The sequence below is a fragment of the Guyanagaster necrorhizus genome, assembly GCF_019112545.1.
Source record: "Guyanagaster necrorhizus MCA 3950 unplaced genomic scaffold BT62scaffold_66, whole genome shotgun sequence".
Classification (NCBI taxonomy): Eukaryota; Fungi; Basidiomycota; class Agaricomycetes; order Agaricales; family Physalacriaceae; genus Guyanagaster; species Guyanagaster necrorhizus.
The window spans coordinates 135,468-155,147 of NW_025064945.1; the positions used below are offsets into that span (position 1 = coordinate 135,468).

The 19,680-nt window shown below is 42.8% G+C and overlaps 3 protein-coding genes across 3 annotated transcripts; 1 reads left to right on the forward strand and 2 right to left on the reverse strand.

Moving 5' to 3' along the window:
* Window positions 1-467: 467 nt before the first annotated feature.
* Window positions 468-2,369, reverse strand: BT62DRAFT_912963 (uncharacterized protein; the record flags this gene model as incomplete). Its single annotated transcript, XM_043183872.1, has 2 exons — window positions 468-1,866; window positions 1,918-2,369. The coding sequence occupies 2 exons, from the start codon at window positions 2,367-2,369 to the stop codon at window positions 468-470; spliced, it is 1,851 nt and encodes a 616-aa protein (XP_043033140.1).
* A 365-nt stretch (window positions 2,370-2,734) lies between these two features.
* BT62DRAFT_1013700 (uncharacterized protein) lies at window positions 2,735-3,978 on the reverse strand (the record flags this gene model as incomplete). Its single annotated transcript, XM_043178099.1, has 7 exons — window positions 2,735-2,862; window positions 2,926-2,938; window positions 2,990-3,094; window positions 3,188-3,282; window positions 3,362-3,503; window positions 3,551-3,609; window positions 3,684-3,978. The coding sequence occupies 7 exons, from the start codon at window positions 3,976-3,978 to the stop codon at window positions 2,735-2,737; spliced, it is 837 nt and encodes a 278-aa protein (XP_043033141.1).
* Window positions 3,979-18,821: 14,843 nt separating this feature from the next.
* Window positions 18,822-19,374, forward strand: BT62DRAFT_924594 (uncharacterized protein; the record flags this gene model as incomplete). The annotated part of the gene is made up of 3 exons (XM_043184637.1): window positions 18,822-18,991; window positions 19,052-19,313; window positions 19,360-19,374. The coding sequence occupies 3 exons, from the start codon at window positions 18,822-18,824 to the stop codon at window positions 19,372-19,374; spliced, it is 447 nt and encodes a 148-aa protein (XP_043033142.1).
* Between the last annotated feature and the right edge of the window lie 306 nt (window positions 19,375-19,680).

The following is a 19,680-nucleotide window of genomic DNA, read 5'->3' on the forward strand; positions in this document are numbered from 1 at the left end:
CAGCAATTGTTATAGCTATTGTTATGATGAATTCAGTTAGACATTGCGCCCAGAATTCTTTACTGATCAGCAATGAACAGATGACAAAGGTCTCAGAAATCGTGCTTCTGTTCTAGCATGGAGAAGGGATACCTGATGGTGGGGACCTTCCTTGTATGCATCTTAGGCAGGTCCTCAGACGAGAGCTCCTGGCAATTGACGGCATCGCAAAGACAGTTTTCTGTCCGCAAACTTTTCCAGTACCCACCTATGGCAGAGAATTGGAATTACTGAACTCAATTCAGAGGTAGCAAGCATACATCTCGACTTTGATGATCGTGACAACACATGCTGCCTCTCTGAAGTCGCTATCCTGAGCTAAACCATATTACAAAAAGAAAATACATCATCGTCTTCAGCTTCAGTAATGAAAGATACAGTAGACACTCTGAACCAAACAAGATACCTCACAAAGATACTCGCACTTGTCAATACTCAAATCCCTCAAGACGTATGCTCTCCCGCCCAACACCAGCCCCAACCAACCCATCAACGACACACTCCCGATACCCCTCAGGCCCACACACAAACACCTCCCTCCCCGTCCACACCTCCCGCCCCTCCAAGAGAAACCCAGCCGTCACACGCCCCCGATGTACTATAACGCTCCCCAACTCCAGAGCCAGTTCGTTGGTAAATATATGCACCGCCAACCTATCACGCCTCGGAATCAGCGGAACCAACACACCCGGCTCCCTAGTCGACAACACCAACACCACATCCCACTCATCCCCACCCCCACCCCCACCCAGACTGTTCAACATACTCAAAAACGGCGTCAGCCCAATCCCACCAGCGAACAACGCCAACTTCCTCTTCCCACTCTTAGGGAGGGTAAAATCCCCCGTAACACCCACAATCGGCACCGACAACCCCAACGACCTCATATCAGCCAACAACCCCGGTTTCACGTCCGCCACCCTCCGCGCAAGCGAAAACAACGCTCCCGTAGCCGCACCACCAGGTTTCTCCCTCACGGTAATCGCAAACTCCAGCGTAGGCCCCACATGCGAGGAAGATACTGTCCATGTACGAATACGATCGTCGTTCACCGACGTCGGGTTACCCGGCGCCATATGTCTGTATCCTGGATGCCCTATAAACCCGGAAAAGTCGAGGATGATGGCTTGGCCGGGGATTATATCTAGGTCGCGGGAGGAGTCCCACGTGAAGGTAGCGATAGTCGGGCTGTGGAGCGTGATAATTTTAAGTGCGGCTGTAGCGGGAGAGTCGTCATCAAACCGGAGGACCGGTGCAGACTCTTCAACGAGATGTCGTACAGGCGGACTATAAGGACTGAGCTCAACAGACGTCCCCGGGCGCTGTCGAACGGGAAGAGCATCCCTCACAAAGATATACCCCGTCACATAAATAGTCGTCAGTCGCTCTTGAAGGAAGATGAGCTTCTGCGCATCTGGTCCAATACGATTTTGAGCACGACCAGTTACGTAAAGGATATCCCCCCTCGTGAACGAGATAAAGGTGAGAGATGCGAGAGATGTGGCCTCGACGTTCCCAAGGGAGGTCATGATGCGGTTTCCAGAAAAGTCAGGGAGAACGAGGGTACGTTTGTCTACGGGCCGGACGCGAATGAACCCAGGTCTTCCGCCACGGATATTCATACCAAGGTGAGATGGAAATCGGCTCGCTTCATCCGCGGTTGCAGCGTAGGTAGTGCCAAAGAAGGTCGTATCGCAGGAGTGAACGAAGGAGACGACGGAATCAGGAAGTTCTTCATCGTTCCGAAGATGGCGCTTGTCGTAAACCATCGTTGGCGAGCCTTGGTATGGCACGAACTCTCGGAGAGGAATATACTTTGGGCAGTTCCTGGAGCAAAACATCAATCTATGGTCTTCGCATGCACAAAATAAACCATACCCAATGGCCTCATTCACATGGACCTCAAACCGGTATCCGTCATCACACCCCTTTCCCTTCGTGATCTTCCCCGCAAATTTATTCCTGCGACGTGTCGAAAACTCCACCCCAATACCCGCCATCAGCATCTCACCATCCCCAGAATCTCTCGCGTTCCTGATGAACGGATCGCCGTCCCAAACTTTGACATTAAATGATAGCGTTGTATACCTCGGATTCGAGATAAAGCCCGGCTTGCCATCTGCGCCAGCAAGGATGGACCCCCACGGTCGTCCCATCGAATCCAGGGTCGTAACAGGGAGAAACGGGAGTAGTGTCGAGTAGAAAACACCATGGTCAGGGGGAAGATCACCGTCAACATAGGTGTACAACCAGTTGAGGGAGTGATCCTTATCGAAGCCCAGTTTTTCGCGGATTGAGCGTTCACCGGGGTGCCAACCGTAAAGCGACATGCCTACAACGAAGTGATGAGAAGAGCGTTTTATTAGAAAGATTTCATGCTTACCTTCGGTGGCCGACGCCAAATTGTATGTCATCTCACTCAGCATGATGTCATTGGATGACCTTCAATAGAATTGAAAAAGGATATGCACGTGAGCACTCGACGTCGACAATGGCTGTAGCAGGAGAAAGCTGCATTGTCACGCAAGAATGACGGGAATGTGAGGAATAGAAGATTATGGCAGTAATGCAGGCCCCTCCTCCTCCAGCAAGAAAGTAGACACATGCACGGTACGAGATAGTCGTTTCTGCAGGTGCATACACTGATCCAGCCAGAAAAGGGGATGTATATGATGGTGTGAGACATCCAACCACATCAATCAGTTGCTGGTGACCGTTTATTCGTTCCTTCGAGCGTATCGACGATGCTGCCTTTCATTGGTGGTGCATTCCAAAGGAGTGCTGTCACGTTGAAGATGCGAGCCAAAATGGTATTGCTCATCACTGCCTGGCGAGAATCAGGTCCACGATACAACACCGTTTCAGAGAGTTGGCGTCGTCACCAACCACAAGCCATATCCTACAGCGAAGGTCAGGCATAGGAAGAAACCAGTTGCACTACTGGACGTACAGCAAAAGTAGATCTGTCCTCATTTATATCGTACTGAGCGCCCGTCGCGTTGGGAACCTGTGCATAACGATGGATTAGAAGAGAATCAACATGAAAGATGAGACGCTAATCAGGTACAGTGTACCGCAAAACACCGATATCAGAGTCTAGCATGGAGATCAACAAATTTGACAATGAGACGAACAAAATTTAACGCACACGAATCAGCCTTTTGAACGTAAACTCCTCGTAAACTTTGCCCTCGAAACATCTCATTATCCACGAACATAACAAGTCGTGTCTCCAAGACGTCGCTATGACTAACGAGGAATAAGAGACAACGATATGAGGAATACAGGGAAATGTTCCTTCTTCTTGCTTGACACAGCTCACAAGGGCAGAAGACTTGGCGGAACAACAAACGGGGGTTACTGTCTCCGCTTATCCTCGAAACGCCAAGGATCAATTTCCATGCGATGACGCTGGCCTTCGTCTTGGGGTCGGAAGTAAGAACGCCTCGATATGAGAATCTGGTCTATGCATTTGTCAGGGCACCCAAGAAAATGCCGGACAGGTACATACTAGGTCTGGTCCGACGCATATACCGACAATAAATTCAAACAAGAGAACGTTCCGCGCCCCTCATAAAAGACAGGAATGGTCTAATACGTGTATGGATAAGGAAATAGTCCGAAAAGACGAAAAGCCCACACACCTAGACCAAGTTCATAACTACAATCTGAATACATCCAACGCAAGAGGTCGCTACTGCGATTGAAACTAGGTGGAAATAGCTCAAAATGGTGAAGAAAACCTAGGGAAACTGCGCGTACCAACCAGAGCATAGGAAACCCATAGCAGTGTGGATGTCCAATAGTCCAAGAACCGTCGCAGAAAACCACGAAATAAGTTGCCATATATCCCACTGTGGCTACGGCTTCTGGTGATATCCAGGAGGGAGTTGTCTTCATCGCCGTCAGTGGTGGTGATAGGTAAGAGTGACGGAACATAACGTGTGAAAGAAGATGGCCACTGGGAATCGCGCTGGTCCCAGAAATATCCAGGAGGGAGTTGTTATTGCTATAGCAGTGGTGATGATGGCGGTTCATCAAGAAGGTGCGAAGCGAATATCAAATTTGCATTTAGGACCGCCGAGCCATGTTTACCGGCAGTAAAGTGCAGAGTGCCGAGCACTCATTGAGACTTGAATATTTATTGTAGAAAAGGGTCCAGACGTGAGTTACTTCAATCTGTCATTCTGGAACTAATACATTGATCCTATTGGCTTGCTTCCCAAAGAGTTGTGACTGTCACCAAGGAAAAGACAGGAAACATTAGTAGCTATCATCTTCAGGTATTGTAGGAAAAAGTCCCTTTTCAAGGAGCCAATATCAATGTATGCTTCTTCTGGCTTGTGAATAAGTGGACTCTAAGCTGCACACAAGGTCCACCACTTCTCAAAGAGCTACACCAATGAAGAGGTACAACTGTAGGATGTATTGTGATGCTGATTTCTTGCTTTGTCAAAGGAGTATATCCTTGTGTTCTATGATAAGAATCTGGATACTGAACAAATGAAAGTAGCCTAACACCCACAATCACTATTCACAGCATCATAACCAATTCACCCATTGTCTATGAGCCTCACTCTAAGAAAGTGCTGCATGTTCATAGGACCTAATAATACACTGTTAGCTATAATGTAGACTACAGGATACTAGTCAGTAAGATATATGAAGTAATACAAGTACATACTCACCCTCACACAGTGTAGTGATAAACAGAAACATATTGAGGGTGCTTGATAGTCTATATTCAGTATATATTGTCCATCCCAACATAAAGGGGTATCAAGCTCAACTGGTGGAATATGACAGAGCTCCTGCTTGCTAATCCAACACTAACATACATACAACTGAGGGTAGCTCTCTACAAATACTGGGCTTAGAGGAAGATTCTTGGGACACTGCATGAGCAGATAGGCTATTGTTCACTATTCAGAGTCAATTATTGATGAAGTGATACCAAGCAGGCCTTGGCATTAGCATGTGTTCTAGGGTCATATACTTGCTATATCCCAGCTTCTGATGTAAAGTCTCTTCACAGAATATGAATGAAAGGTTCAGAACATTCACAGTATCTCACAGAGCATGTGACAGACTTAGCATTAGTATTGACCTGTAGTTCTAATTCAAGGAGAAAAATTACAGCTCTTTTTGAGACTGTTTCAATGCATGGCTTCAATATCATGGTCCCTAGCAGTGAAGTGAAAAAGAATGTTCAGCATCTCTCAGGCTGTTAGAAGTAGCATGAGAATATTGATCTTTATTTGGACTCTGACCATCATCAACCTCACTCAATTGAAAGAATCTGACTCATACTACTATATCCTCCTATATGAAGATTATCTCATTTTTAAATCTGGATCTCCCTCACACCTCTAAAATGTCTTCATCAGTTTTTTTTTCAAGAAATGGTCTGCACCTTTCCTTTTGTCCTGATCTCCTTTAACAAACAAAACCATCCAAAATACCTGTTCTAAATGTGAGTTTAATGCTATACACTCTTACACTCCTTCTATCAATGATATTGAGCTCCTGCAATCTAGAGCCTCATCACTCAATGTCTGTCAAGTCTCTGTCTTGAAGAACATCACCAGCTATGAGCAGGAACTGTAGAAAATCAAGTTTCTCTTCATAAAAATCAGAGATTGCCATGACAAGATTCTCAAGGTTCTTGGCTGCTGCAAAGCCCTCCTGGTGCTAATAAAGCTGATTAAGATCACTATCATCAAGTAGAACAAATTGAAGTGGCTATCCACAAAATTAAGATTAGTCATATTGAGAGACTAAATACACCTCACTGCATGGAGAATTCAATATTATAGCTTAAAATATTGAATTCTATAATTATTTATTCTTTAATATGTGAAATTCTAATATTAAAATAATATTTAAAATAATCCACTGATGTTTTAGACTGAAAGCTGGAAAAAATAAATAGTGATTAGTTTAAATTGAAGAATATGTAAGGGTCATAAACAGTGCTGATGGACAGAAGAGATTTACTACTTATATCAAGCACAGTGAAGGTGATGAAGTGACCCATATACTAAGATCCAAAGTCAGATTGAAATCCAAGTCAGAAATAGACTGAATAAAAAGGTTGAGATATATAAAAATATCAATATAGTGCAAATATTTTCTTGAATTAATGCAGTCCATAGAAATGCTCACATGAGAGTGAAAATTAAAATATTGGAAGCATTAGCATAGTCCAATTCCTCCAAGATCATGTGTTGCATTGCTGTAGATTCCCACTTGTTCATAGCTACAACTGAGACCATCACTATCCATTGCCAATGCCCTCTCTTGGACCTAGTGATATGGTTCCAATATCATCAAACAACTCCTGTAATCTAGGTAGCAATTGCACAAGGAGCAGCCTCAACAAGATATGAACTTGGAGTATGTAATTTTTATCTCTTTGGCTGTTGGAGACATGACAGACATATACCAGAACACAAAGCCTGAGCAAAAAGAGGTATTACCAGAAAGGTCTCATTCAATCTTCTGCAGAAGGTATGAAAGAGATAAACAGTAACACAGGTCCTTGGAATTGAGAGCCCAGTCTTGGTCATTATAATACAATCACTCTGTGACTGTCAGCATGGTCGCTGGAAGAAAAAGGCTGATGATCTGAACTTGGCAATCTTTCCAGCTGATATTCCCTTCCAAAAGACATTCTCGATGATATGTTTTGGTCCTTGTGCTTTAATGGATTCGAGAAATGTTGAGTGGCCCAGCATATCATTTCTTTAACTATAACAGAACAGAAATGTAAGAAACTCACTGAAAATTCTGCTTTGAGCAGTGAGCACATAGTTCTCAGATCATGCATATCTGGTGGCTATGAAAACAGTATCATAATGTTATATAATGACTATGAATTATCAACAACAAATGAGCTTGATGTAAAGGTCAAACCAGATAAGATGTGATACTGAATAAATGGCCAAGGTTGGATGGGTTGAGAGGAGTGTGCAATGCCTTCCTTGATCTTTATGCTGGAGTATAACTGTCAATGATCAGAATTCTGGGAGAGAACAGAGGATAGGGATATCCTTCATGGTAAACTATTGGATGGAATAGTGGTCACAGTGCTATGCCATGAGGTGATATGCTATAGGATCTTCAGCATATATAGTAATGGAGTTCTCTGCATTGCTGCTAAGACACACCAGTGCTCGATTGTGAATGATCACAAAAGAAAGCTTAGTAGAATAAGATAGTAGGGTACCAACAATGCACAAGTGTCATCAACACTTTGTGAATCTAGGATTTGAACTTGAAGGATGTGTCCTAGGCCTATCACTAAGCAAATGCTCTTATGCTTCATATCTGAATAAACTTGGATGTGATAAGCATATTCTACTTAGAGTCAGTACAAACCTCAGAGGCAATAATAAAGCATTGGTCCTATGAAGAGACACTGCCAAGGAGAAGAAAGAAATGATTCATGGGAGTATGAGCTGATGCCCACAAGTATATGTCCAATAGTGATGATATTATTCTCACCATAACTGACATTTGATCCTAACAATGTCTTCACTGGGGTCAGTGGAAAATTTGAAAAGGGATGCTCACTGCACACAGCCATCAATTTTCATGTGTAAAATATGCTTGGAAAACCTGATTCCTGTTCATGAAACAGTCAAACCAGTGGAATGGGCAGATCATCTATGGTTGGAAAGAATCAAAGTGAAGATGAAAAAAATGCATCTGTGGTAAAGATAGCTATCAACATCTATTGGATTATCACATGACAATTAGGCCTAGGTTATCATGGCACAGTTACCAGTAAGGCACCCATGCTTGAAAAGGGATCGATTGGCTGATGGAGCCACAGCCAATGACATGATTTTGAGTGGTAGGTGTTTTCTGACATTGGATTCAAAAACTCACATGTATTACCATGTTTTTTTGAGCTCTGAGGGCTCACATATTACAGTAACATCTAGTCTCTATCTCTGTCATGCATTTACCATGGTTCTGATCCATAACAAATTCAGATAAAATGCTTGTCACTAAGGGTGCAGTCCCAGACCTTTTAGGGAAAATGAAGGAGGCCAAGATTCTGATACATGAACACCAGTGCTTGAACAATACTGAAATGAATTACATCAAACTTGTGCCTGGTCTATCACCTTCAAAGCCTGGATATCTTAGCTAAATATGAAACTTGACAGATCAGCCAGTAGGTTGCCTAAGAATATGGTAATATTGTGGGAGAAGAAAAATCTGACCATTGCATCACTGGCCCATGGATATCTAACACATGTTTGTTTTTTAAGGAACTGGATAACTTGTGGCTCAGTGGTGGCTTGGGCCATTTCGCTTTTCACATTACCTCATGGTCATTATCATTGCAGATCTAAGGCTAAACTCTGACAATTGCCCAGTTCCTGTCAGGAAAACTTGATGTTAAGTGGATATTCAGCAGTGATGCATGCCACAATTAAAATATGAGATGCACCAAGCTGTGAGATGCACTGGTAATGAAAGAGATCAGTTATTTCTGGAACACCAGACTGAAACCAGGATGCAGTGGTGGCTGTTTGTAACACTCATGCTTCCTCATTTACCATGACCATGTGGATACTAGGCTCTCATACCAGAGATTAGAGAGCCTCATGATATTGCAAAGGAAATTTTCTGATGCCTCATAGATCTCAGTTCCTATCCATCTCAAACCCAAAGTATCAACTGGGAAATGGATGCTGGTTTTCTTGGGTGGTGGCCAGGGTATCAGAAGAGAACAGTTGGTGATCTAGTAGGTAAGTTTTTCTGTCCTTGTTCTAGATGCCATGCTAATTCATCACCAGCTCAGAGATTTCATGAATGCCAGTTTTTGTTCCAGTGAACTCTACAGGATCATGCCACAAGCCTGCAAATTTTTTTTTCTCCAATGAGACCCTCTGCAGTTATTATTGACTGGTCATCCTTCAAAGAGAACATAAAGACCTCATTCACAATTACAAATGGCAGGGCAGTTTCATAATCTTTAACAACAAGTTCAATGCCCTTTCTTATAGAGCTCCTAGTGATTGGGACTGCCCAGATGGGAAAAGCTTTTTCGATCTCAGTCACCAAATTTGGTTCAACATCAATCTTCACCATGGTCATTTGGACCAGCTGTATGACATTTCTAGCACTTAATATTTATACTCTGTGCTGCTGATGGCCTGGAAGTCAACTGTGATGATGTATCAACCTGGATTTTGCTGACTCTGATATGTTCTACATTAGATGTAAGTTCTTAGCTTGCATGTCAAATGAGATAGAATTGGTTACAACTCAACACTTCTCATGAAGATGTGTGAGGCAACAGCACATATTGATTACATGGTTCTTTGGATGTTACAATATCTTCAGACTTGTCATATATCCACTTTTTCATTTGTGGCTCTTCAATCTTCAGATGCAACTGAAGGTGTGACTCTTTGGGCACCCTACAGTGTGCACTGAGATTTGCCATTAAGATGATATGCATCAGCCAAATCTGAGTCATTTTCACAGTCATTCGACAACCATATTTATCTTTCTTATAGGATAATAAGGCACCACTAAGAACAAACTATCAGCATGTGCTGGGCCATTGAAGGGTATCTATACTTCCTGATGGTGGCTTTCAACCTGAGAATGTTCTACATGTGTTTCCAGGATAAGAAATAGCAGCTGTTACTGCTAACAAACATCTTTTATTTATGGGTGGTGAAGCTGTCACCTGTGAAATCTGAGATGCATTACATACTGAATAGTCACTTCCAGTAGGTTTCCATGGTCCCACAGACAGTATGCATTTTGTGTCTCAGTCCTTTCTTGATGCATTGACAAGCCTGCTGCATGTCCAGGCATGTAATTTTGTGAATTATAACAATACATCGACTGTATCACAGTCCACTATGTGCACAATAAAGAATATAGCTAGAGCGCAGGAAAATGGGACTTATATGACAGCTGGCTTGAGTGATGATGGATGGAGAGCATGGCCTAGCAGCAGGATGATACCAGAGGAGGTCAGATTGAACATGAGGTCCCAGCACTTGACACTAATTGTGCTAATACAAGTACAGAAAGACCCAATAAAAATAAAGAGCACATGGTCAAAATACAATCAGAGCTTTGTGCATGATTTTGCATCATATTGATCAATGATGCATAGGTATTAAATTGGTGAGAGACATGTTCTAGAATAGAGCATTGATGCACAATGAGATAAAACTGAATATTGGAGAGTTTGGCCAAGAAGCAAGAAGATTTGGTGAAAGGAATATCCAGAAATAATCCCAGGAGTCTAGAATGACTCCTGTGCATGGATTAATTGCCCTGGGGAGGTAATAAAGTGAAGAGACCAGTGGCCAGGCCATTAACAGAGGTAACTGATATTAGGTTGCATAGAAACAAAAGGCAGTCCCAACCCAGAGCAGAATATGCATGTCAGACTGTGACATGTGCATGAATGATATGCCAGAGACTCTGGAATTGTTAAGCCCAAATTCCATGTGACCAATAACACATGATAAACTGACACAACTTCACACTTCAGGTTAGAATGTCAGAGTCCACTTGATGTGTTTGATGGTGCTGTGTTGTCAAGGTATTGCAAGTTGCTCAAGATAAGATGATGAAAGAATAAACTTTAGCTCAAAGCTGGAGTTACTATAGCAAGAGCTACACCACTTATATACTAATTGTCATCCATCCTAAATATACAACTACCTAGTTGTCCTTCCTGGTGCTGTGTAGTGTTTTGTCCAGTGTTGTCAAGCTACCTACAAAAGAGTATTGTCTGCTGTTGAGCTGTTACTGCTGTTACTGCTGTGCAATGACAAAAAAGGCATTCTGCCATTGTGCTGCTGTGAGCCTCACAGCAGTGCAGTAGAATCTGGATGGTGCTGCTGACTAAGCCTTCCCACAGTCCTAAGCACTGGTTAGACACTCTGACTAAGCAGAAATAGGAGTCAACCTAAATAAGTTAGGTAAAAGAAAAGAAAATAGGAAAAATCATAACATTACCTTCTCCTTAAGACCATCATCCTGATGGCTTTGTTAGGGATAAGTCCACCTGTCCAAGATAGGCCATAATATCTCATTCCAGTCCCAACCTGCCCTTCTTCTCTATGTGTAAGACTTATGAAGACATTGACCCTTCATGGGCAACATGTCCTCTGCTGTTGTTGTTGGTATGTTCATAAGATTTTTAAAGACATTGACCACTTGTTGGTCAATTTATCTACTGTTTGTAGTCATGTATTGCATTGTCAGCATTCATTCATTTCTCATTGACCCATTGGTTTGATTCTGGTCCATATCCTTTCCAACTGACAAGGTAATCCACTGTTGTTGTTGTTTCACCACTGCATGCTTTGATTTTTCATAATTTGTGGTGCAGTATTTGATTGATTTCATAATGTTCTTTATTGTTGATCAAGTCTGGTGGTGGTAGTGGTGGATGTTCTTGGTTTGGAAAGGCTGGTTGGATATAAGGAGTCAAAAGTGTTTCATTGAAGATGTCATAGACTTTTCATGTGGTGGAAAGTTGTAATTTGTATGTGGATGTGCCAATCTTGGTGAGAATAGTGAAGGGCCCAGTGCATTTGTCTGCTAGTTTCTGTTTTGGACAAGGGAGATGGAGGTTTGTTGTATCCAACCAAACTTTGTTGTTGATTGAATATTCATGGGCCAGCCTTTGATGTTTGTCATATTGTTTCTTCATTGTCAATGCAGCCTTTTCAAGGGCTGTCTTCATTTCATTGTGGATTTTTGCTATTGTGGTAGCAAAATCTATTGATGCCAGTATCATCATGTGTACTCACTCACTTTGGGTGATGAGAAGATGTCACCCATAGTTAATGAAACAGGGTGTTTTGCCAGTTACTGAATGAATCCTGTTGTTGTGTTGAAAGGCAGCTAGTGCTAGCTATCCCATCCAATTATCTTGATGATAATTGATGAAAAGTCAGAGATACTTTTCAACTTCTTGATTCACCCATTCCATCTGGCCATCTGTTTGGGAGTGGTATGCTGTTGATGCATTTCCCTTGATATTGAGCAGTCAGTACAAGTCATCTAGAAATTTGGAGATGAATTGTGGTCTCCTATCTGAAATGATGACTTGTGGCATACTGTATTTGGCATAGACTTCATCACATAGGATCTTTGCCCATCCTTCTGATGTTAATTCTGTCAAGCAAGTGATCAGAATGATCGCTTTGGAGAAGTGACCAACTATGATGATGATTGCATCATAGCTGTCACTTTCTGGAAGTCCCATTACCATATCCACTGAAATGTGAGTCTATGGTGGTGATGATACCTCATTTGGGTGGAGTGGTGTGGCCTGGAGTCATGTTGAGACTTTGCCTCATTGACAAACCTCACTAGCTTTGACATATTGGGTGATATTATGATCCATTTTGGGCCACCAATATTCCCATAGTATAAGCTCTTTCATCTTGGCAATGCCTGGGTGACCAGCTGTCACATGGTCATGGCATGTGGCAATGATATCACCATGGAGCCCTTGATCTCTAGGAATATAGATCTGCCTATCATAGCAGATCAATCCCTCTTCTTTCTTCAGTCCCCATTCATGATTCAGAGATAAAGCAATTTATTGATCTCATTTATGGGGATCTCACATTGCACTCTTGATGCACTCATGTATTTTCTCCTCCATGGGCATGATCATTGCTCAGAAGTGCTCTGGTCATAGTAATATGACTCCTTTATTGTTGTCTCCTCTTTGATCATAGTTGGCCCTTCAGCTGAGGAAATCTGCCTTCTTGTTTGCTTCACCAGCCTTGTAGTGTAGCATATACTTGTATTTGGATAATTCCATGATCCATCAGGCTTGTTGGTGATTAAGTTTTGGTGGGAGACAGAAATATGATAGGTTTTGATGGTCTGTTCAGATCTCAAAGATCTGGGTTACTCCAATGAGATAATATCACAATTTGGCTAGGGTGAGCATTATGGCAAGGAGTTCCTTGTTGTAAATCTTGTAGTTGCACTCTGTGACAGTGAGCACCTTCGATAAGAATGCAACTGGTCACCATTTGCCATCTTGTTCCTAAGAGAGAATGGCTCCAATAGTGCCTTCATTTGAATTTGCCTCTACTCAGAACCTTCTATCCTAGGTTGGTATGGCAAGAATGACATCCTCAGCCAATCAGTGTTTAAGGTTGTTAAATGCTGATTGTTGTGAGGATCCCTAAGTCCATGGTGTATTTCCAGTTAATTGCATCATGGGTCAGACTATTTTTTTTTTTTTTTTGCTGTAGTCCTGAATGAACCACTGGTAGAAGTTTGTGAAGCCAAGGAAGGATTGCAGTTCCTTCTTCTTGGTCAGCTCTGGCCACTCAGTTACTCCCACTACTTTGACAGGATCCATCCTGATGCTTCCTTCACTGATAATGACTCTGAGGTATTCAGTTTTCAATACCTCAAATTCACACTTTTCAGCCTTGAGGAAGAGTCAATGCTTCCTCATTAAGACTAGTACTTGTCATACTAGCCATCAATGTTCCTCCTTTATTTTGGACATGATTAAGATGTCATATAAGTAAATCATAATCTTCTCCATGATGATGAGACTCTTGAAGATGTCATTCATCATCCACTGGAAGGTAGTGGGTGAATTGGTGAGGCCAAAAAACATAACTGTTGGCTCAAATAGCCTATAGTTAGTCCAGAAGGTGGCCTTCCATTCATCACCTTCTTTGATGCACATGTTGTTGTACCCTCATCAGATATCCAATTTAGTGTAGTATTTGGTGCTGCAGAGTTTGTCCATCAATTCTGAGATCAATGGAAGTGTATAGCAATTCTTGATCATCATCTCATTGAGCTTCCAGTAATCTTGTACTGGTCAGAGTTTTCCATCCTTCTTCTTGACAAAGAAGAAGGGTGAGGCCATTGAAGATTTTGATGGCTGAATCCTCCTGCTGGATAAGTTCTGATTGAGAAACTTGTCCAGTTCTTGTTGTTCATTGTTGCCAAGTGGATAAGTTTTGCAATCCAGGTTAGCATTCACATTAGAAATCAGTTCTATGGCATGGTTCCAAGGCTTTGGGTCAGGTAATTCATCAAAACTTTCCTTCTCAAATAAGTCTCAATAGTCCTATGCCCACTCAGATACCATCTTTTTGAATGTTCTTTTCTCCTTGTCAGCATTGGCTTTCACCACCAGGTCATTTGCATGGCACATGGTGTGGATGTGAATTGCCTGCTGTAAGTTGATGGCAAGAATTGTCTCACCATCTTTTATTTCTTCATCCCACCAATCCTTGGGATCTTCATTGGGTAGTTCAAATGGGATCTTCTATCATCAGCATCTAGCAAAAGTGATGTACCTGGTCTTCCAGTTAATAAGCAGGTTGTGACATATGAGCTAATCATGATCAAGAAAAACTTTCTTGGTCCCTAAATCAGTTACTGCCAAGTTGATCCACTCAGAATGATCACTGATTGTGAGTCTAAGCTCTATGAACTCAGTGATGGAACCAGCTTGGTTTTTTGTTTCATCCACATTATAGACTGGAATAGGAGCTGCTGTGGCTCAGATAGGAAGGTTGTGCTTGCTGATGAAAGCACAATTGATGAAGCTACCAGTACAACCACTGTTTATTAGAGCAGTGACCATATACATGCTCCAGGAAGTCAGGATCTTGATCCAGGCTTTGGCCAAAAGATCTTAGCCTAATGTTTTAGATCATTGGATAAACTTCTGTGATCCTCATAGTTCATCAAACCATTCTAGGGCTTGGCACTGTTCGACCTTCTTCATTTCTTTGATCACATCATCCACTACTTCTTCAGCCCAGGTCTTGTGGATCCAATTCCTGAGCATGGCTTTCACTGCAGCTTCATCCTTTGCATCTTTGATAGCTCACAAAGTCCATTTGGTGTTGAATGGTTTTAGCCAACCAATGAGACCCTCTGCCCATGTTCAGCCCATAGGCAGTTGAGTCGGTGACATGCCCTCTCCATGTTCAGGCATGTAAAATTGTGAAAATTGTGAATACATGGACTGCATTCCAGGCCAGTAAGCATGTAACAGAAAATAGGACTTGAGCACACAGAAACCTAGCTATCATAATGCTAAACTGAAGAAACAATAAGCAGAGTGCATGGCCTAGTAACAGACTAATACCAGAGGGGTTAGGCTGTATGTGAGGTCCCAGCACTTGGCCCTAAATGTGCTAATACCATTATAAGAGGACATGCTAAAAATAAAAAGACTATGATTGAAATATGATCAGCAAGTCTGATCACATTGATCAAAGATGCACAGCCATTGATGCACTGATGGGACATGCCTTAGAACAGAGAACTGAGACCCAAAGAAAGGTATCTGAGTAAATGGGTATTGAATAGAGAAATAGACTGATGACAACAAAGTAATAAGTAGAGGAATATTATCTCAGGAATGAATAGCACACATACTGCCCTGAGCCTTGCACATATACATATGGTGTCTTAGCATGCATAACACAGTGAGGGACTCCACATCATACCAAGAAATGGCACCTTTGGTGAGTCAGATAGAATGACTGATTGGATACAGGGAAGCAGAACATAGCCATTGTGGCTGACTCCTGGCATGAGAGATAATCCTGGGGGTTTGGCACAGTTTACCGCTGTCAGAGATATCACCAGGGAAATAAGAAAGCAAGCAGACCTGGCAAGGCCAGCTAGCTGATGTCAGCTAGCAAAGGAACAGCAGGCACAGTCATCCCCCAGAAGCAAATAATGTGGTGACTGCAATATGCATGCAAATAATACCCATGGGATCCAGCACAGAGTCTCATGCTTTGAGGATACCATAGCAGGATTGTATTAGTAACTACCATAGTAGAGCATTTAAATAGGGTATTGTATGACTGGAGGAGAAGTTTCTGACCCCCCACAGTTGCAGTGTATTAGGCATAGAAAGCCTTACACTCTAGGCTCTGAGTTTGTGTTAGTAACTTTGGGCAAGAGAATAAATGTATTATTGAACATCCTTGAGAGACCTGTGAGAACTAAACAAGGCATCGAAGCTCATGAAGAACTTAAGCCCAGTTTGATAAGAGGTTTTGGATTGTGCTCTAATCTGAGAATAAGAGAGCAGTGTCTGAAGGGCATCATCTTGAGTTTTTGAAGTATTTGTGATGTGCACCACTACAGGTGGCAGAGGTTCAAACCCTTTGGTCTGTCAGACAGTGTTTTATTGGGTTTTGTGTCTCTGGATCACATAGGTTTGAATTCTGTGGGTCTATGATTGGTTTGAAAACTTGTGGACAGAGATCTGTGCTCTTTGGCACTTGTGGATGTGTTTGTGATTGGTTTTTGCTTAGAGCGCAAAGCTTTGAGTTGTGTATTGTGTGTGTTAGAGATTTTGAGGTGATCTGAGCTGTGCTTAGGACGATTTGGAGAGTTTTGTGAGAGTGTTTCAATGTATTGTATTGAGCTGCAGTACTCTTTGCCTTGAGGCCCAGCAACACCTGTTGCCACCTCTTGTTCTGATAAAATGAAAAGCTTTGAGACTTAGAGAGATCTTGGACTGTTGTAAGGGTGCTATTACTGTTCATATGCTGTGATCTCATTAAAGAAGACAATTATATTTGTTGATTGCTACTTTTATCGCATTATAATCCCCCCATGAACTAAGAGTTTTGTGTGTGTGTTGGTGTGAGTGTGGTCAGTGGATAATGCTCTGCTGTATCTGTTTTCACCATGCATGCACCCAGATCCTCTTCATCAGTTCCTTAGGTGATCCCAGTGTCTCAGTGGTAATGTCAGGTATATTTGAATGTACACATAATTTAGACATAGGTAATCCTACAGAAATAATGTCAGTTTGACCAGCATCTGATTGTGACACACCACTTTTTGGTACTTTGGCTGAGTCAGTGGAATCACTCAATGCTTAGCCCTGTCTTTTACTGCCTCAACCTTTGTCTCCAGTCTGAGGTCTTCTTCTTCCTTCATCAATTTGGCAATCTGCACCTGTATGTCTTCTTGGATGCACTTGTTCTGATTCTGAGGACAGGTTTGTGCCATGTGGCCCTTCTGGCTGCAATTGAAGCACTTCTCCTCCTTTTTGAGATGATCTATGTCTATTGGCTTACCCATTCCAGTATATGTTGTGTCTGTACCAGTTTTCTTCTTGTCATATGAGGAAGTTGTGGCTGAGCCACTGGGCTTGACAGATGTGGTCACATTGGAGGTGGAGGGCTTCATCCCCTGTCCCTGGTTCTTCTGTCCTCCCCATGATAGGATGGATGATTCCACCTTCTATCACTGTTTCTCCCTGTACATAGTGATAATGTGTTTCTTCCACTCATTGTATCCCTTTGAGATACCATGTCTGATGTCTGAGATAATCTTCAGATAGGAGGGCAGAGCTTCCATCTTCATATATTCAACCATCCACCTGGTATTGGTGACATTGTCTCAGACTCCAGCAAGTTTGCTGAGCTGTTCCAATTTATTGAAGTAGTCCATGTCCAGTTTATTGGCCATCTTGAAGTCCTTCATCCTCTGTTTGTGGACTTCTTAGATGGCAGAGTCTATAAACTTGTCAACAATCATCTGTTTAAAGACCAGCCACAAGAGATACTGGTGATGTTGTCATGTAGTAGACCAGAACATGGGGGATAGAAGGATCCACCATGTTTTCATCTTGTCTTCCATGTGAGTCAAGGTGAATGTCACCTTGTACATGTCAAGGAGGAAGTACAAGGCAAATACTTGGAAATATTGATTGCAGTCAGTTAGAAAGCAGTCAATATTGTCAGATGCTCCCCTGAAGGAGTGGGGCTCACATACAAGATTTGGTTTCATGTTGAGTATTTGAGCATTGGCCATGAGGATGGCTATCAGATTCAGGGTCCCACCAGAGAGCAGGACCATCTATCCTGCTGGAGGTTCTGGGAATGAATGCAGAGAGCCATCATTGGTGACAGGACTTTCTGGCAGGGGTACTTCTTTTTATATGCTCTGTCCATCCTTGATGGTCCTGCCTTAGGCAGTGGCCTTGGGATTGTCTGCCTCAGGAGCCCTTAGAGTCACTCCACTGCCTTCAGCTTCATCTGGTGGCGGTTGTCCAGCAAACAGTTACTGAATTTGCAGCCTCCATAGGTTTGAGTAATGGCTGCTTGATAGGGGTTGGCTTTTGGAAAGCTGGGATGCTATGCTGTAATTGGTTGAGAGGGAGGGACATGTTCCAGAATAATGTTGTCCATATTGAGGATGCTGGGCTTTCAGCATCCTTTGGCAGTACCAGGAGCATCCTTAGTACTGGTTGTTCCTCAAAGACTGGCAGGAGTTCCAGCTGGTCTTCTGTGCAAAGATCCTCCCTTCTTTGCTCTTCCTCTGCCTGCTCCAGTTGCTCCTCATCTAAGAGTCCAGACTAGAGATCATTTGTGAAGAGGGTGTCCCCTCCCTCCTCTTTGGTCTCCTCATCCTCCTTGAGGATGGTGTTGACCCTGGAGGCCAGAGTCATAGATAGGGAGTTTCCAGGATGGTAAATCCCAGACCTCCTCTTCTTTGGCATTTCACTGCCACTCTCTTTCTCTCTCCATCCATTTACTATATCAGCAGAATTCATTATAGAAGTCCAGGTTGAGGAAAAGGGCAGTGATCTGCCTATGTAAGAACCAGCAAAGGGTCTGATTGCTGATTCAGGCCCTTGGTGGCATTTGGACTCCATACCTATCAGGTAAGGAGTTACTGTTAGACAGGAAGTCATGGCTTCCTGTGTTATCAGTGGTCAGTGACTTGCACCAACTATTCTCATCATCATCATGAGAATCATCCCATTAATCAGCAGTGTAGGGGTCATCTTCTGGATTCTCATTCCATTTGGTATCCAGTGGCTATTTTTGGTGCTTCTGGGTCTTGTAGGAACTTTCTGGGAGAGGACCCCATTCTGCAGTTCATCCTCCTCCAACCTGCTGTTGGTACTGCTGATTGTGTATGTTGTTCCCCTGCTGCTGATTGAGCCTGTTCTCCTCTTCTTTCACCAGTTCATTAGTGGTATAGAGGTCATCAGAGTCATGGGTCAGGGATTTGGGATTGGGGGTCAAGAGGTGGTGGGTGGAGTATTGGGGTCTCTCCTTTTCTTGAGGACTTTTCTCACCTTTGTTACCAGGCCCATCTTTGGGCCCAGGTCTGAGCCAGAGGAAAGTTCCAACATCAAGAGGGACATCATGGGTGGAGTGGTTATTGATATCATCTTGAGGGTTCTGATAGTTTCTGACTATCACAGCTACAAGGGTTCCTATGAATTCAGAGAGGTTAGTGGTGATATTGGGGTTCACAATGCTGATAGAAGGCATTCAGCTTCTTGTACTTTGATATATGCCAAGAAAGGGAAGCTAGAAAGCTCTGAGCCAATTGTTAAGCCCAAATTCCTGTCATAATTTTCCCTTTCTCTTTGAACTAAACCCCTATTTATGCTTAGTCAGAGTGCTAAAGACAGCGCTTAAAGACTGTGAGATAAGGCTTAGTCATCACAATGAGCCAAGTCTGTCATTGTCTTTTGACACAACAGTATTGCCTGATGATGCACAATCATCCTTTTATATATGATAATGATGCTCAAGGACAATGGGCACCAAGACAGAGATATACACAATAAATATGTAGTATTATTAGCAGACC